Raw genomic sequence first — 2,348 nt, 5'->3', positions numbered from 1 at the left:
ATGCATGGACTAGTTTCTCAGCATCACTCTGAGACAGGATGCTCCTGATTTTGGCAATATTCCGAAGATGAGAAAAGGCTGTCCTACATGTTTGTTTTATATGGGAGTTAAAGGACATATCCTGATCAAAAGTAACCCCGAGGTTCTTTACTATGGAACTAGACGCTAAGGCAATACCATCTAGAGTAAATATGTGGGCAGATAGAGAGTTTCTGAGGTGTTTAGGGCCAAATACAATAATCTCAGTTTTATCTGAATTTAAATGAAGGAAGTTACAGGTCATCCAGACCTTAATGTCCTTCAGACATGCCTGGAGTTTAAGTAACTGATTTTACAGCTGTGACACTAATACACACACCTCAGGCTGCCTTGTATGATAGAATTTATAGCAAATGACTGGCAGAGAGGCCGAGAGTATATCATCTAGCAATAATTTAAGCTTGATTTATAAAAGTCAGCTCAGTCTACAAAACTAACCACATACATGAAACTAAAAGGATGCGACTGCAATGCAAAGTGTTTTACTCACTGAATTTCTGGCTATAAAACAATAGACCTTTGAATTTGTCAACTCAACTAACTGGAGAATAACAGGTGGACAACTCTGTCGTATATCAGGCAGGGAAGGACTCACTTTGTTTGGACAAACTCTCAAGTCTGTCTCGCTCTTCAGTCATTTCATGGAGGTTGGCTTTCAGCTGGTCCCTCTCTCCTGTCATGGAGGGAAGTTCATTGTTACTGGCCTGCAGACGCTCAGCCAGGTTTTCTTTGACAGCGGAGAGCTCTACAGCTGAGTCATGGTCTGAAACGAATTAAGGTACATGTTTGAAAAACAAAAATCACTTTATGCTTTCATACTAATACTGTCTCTCTGCTTCAGCCCAAGATCAAAATGTTTGAACATTTTGCTAGATGGCGATGAGAGATGTTCATAAATCAAGCCAAGTGTATGTCAGTGGTTCTCATTCTGGAGGGAGTGATGATCAGGGGACTGATCATGATTAAGAAGCGGGTTGTCTTACTCACTGAATTTTTGGCTATAAAAGACACACAATAAATCAATCTTAATAACAGATGAAAGGACTGTCCCTTGTCCAGACCTATGAATCTGTTAACTCTACCAGCTGGCAGGGAAGGACTCACTTTGTTTGGACAAACTCTCAAGTCTGTCCCGCTTTTTAGTCATTTCAGTGAGGTTGGCTTTCAGCTGGTCTCTCTCTTCTGTCATGGAGGAAAGTTCATCATTACTGGCCTGCAGACGCTCAGTCAGGTTTTCTTTGACAGCGGAGAGCTCTACAGCCGAGTCATGGTCTGAAATAAGTCAAAGTGCAAGTTTCCAAAACACAAAACCCCCGATACTTTAATACTGATCCTGTCCATCAACTTCAGTCCAAGATCAAAATGTTTTCACATTTTCACTTTACTCTTGCTGTGAAATTATCACTGAACGATTCGGCAAGTATGTGCCCCATGTATGACACAAGTGTAAGAAACTATCATTTTACATTTTACTGTGAATATGGAAAAATTGCTGCTGTGATAGTTCTCTAAACTGGTTAACATCGTTTGAATTGTGATGTTCAGTGCTTGTTTGTCAAATTTGGTTTGAAATTCCATTCAGAATGCAGCACCAAATACTTTACTTTGCACATATTTCGGCCAGTGATTGTTAGAAAGTTAACTCATTAAAACCAGACTTACAGAGGACACCGAGGGTGACGAGTCCAACCAGCAGGAAAACACTCAGCAGCCCCAAACAGAGAAAATCAACTGAATGAAACCTCCTCTTAGAACTCCTCGGACCTGAACACAGAAATAAACCAAGAACTCTTACAGCAGTAAGGATGAAAGACAATAATACACATTCTATTTATCTGTTTGTCACTTCATTCTCACCAGTGTGATTCGTTGAACGTTTTGGACTGGCAGGTTCAATATTGGCATAAATTTCTTCCATTGCTTGTAAGGATGCTGATTGTTCCCCAGATGATCAGCTCTGCCTGTACAATGTGAATGTCCAATAGGTTCTTAATTTATCGACTTCAGAGGAAGTCAAATACTTTGGCAGTAATGAACAGAGCAACCACATACACACACACATGTATACATACTTATATATTCAGTATATGCAAAGTCTGAAATTAGTACAAGTACAAGTACAAGAATGTACACCCACACATACACAAGCTTCTATAATGAGTTTAAAAAGAGGAAGTATCACTTTTAACACCATCTTGTTTTCTGTTGTCTCTTCTTGGCAGTGACAACCACACCTCTATTGTCTCTTACTTGAGAAAAAGAGACTGTGTTTGTTTCTGAAGAGGGTCATTTCATCTCAAATCAACTGA

The 2,348-nt window shown here is 39.7% G+C and overlaps 1 protein-coding gene across 4 annotated transcripts in view; it reads right to left on the bottom strand.

Annotated features, from left to right (window-relative positions):
- The window catches only part of LOC103362030 (C-type lectin domain family 10 member A-like), a 5,025-nt gene extending 3,004 nt beyond the window's left edge, over positions 1 to 2,021 (bottom strand). For 2 of the 4 annotated variants that reach the window (XM_008288273.1, XM_008288275.1), the window contains exons 1-3: positions 1,897 to 2,021; positions 1,702 to 1,803; positions 1,144 to 1,311 (exon numbers count right to left, since the gene is read on the bottom strand). In XM_008288273.1, coding sequence (XP_008286495.1) covers positions 1,144 to 1,311; positions 1,702 to 1,803; positions 1,897 to 1,957 — 331 coding nt within the window. In that variant the 5' untranslated portion in view covers positions 1,958 to 2,021. Of the gene's footprint in view, positions 1 to 634; positions 803 to 1,143; positions 1,312 to 1,701; positions 1,804 to 1,896 lie in introns of all 4 variants that reach the window. The other 2 variants (XM_008288274.1, XM_008288277.1) reach the window with 1 other exon arrangement.
- Between the last annotated feature and the right edge of the window lie 327 nt (positions 2,022 to 2,348).

The sequence above is a fragment of the Stegastes partitus genome, unplaced genomic scaffold (assembly GCF_000690725.1).
Source record: "Stegastes partitus isolate 25-593 unplaced genomic scaffold, Stegastes_partitus-1.0.2 Scaffold550, whole genome shotgun sequence".
NCBI lineage: Eukaryota > Metazoa > Chordata > Actinopteri > Pomacentridae > Stegastes > Stegastes partitus.
Note: the sequence above shows the minus strand (reverse complement) of the source record. Positions and strands in the feature narration are given on the sequence as shown.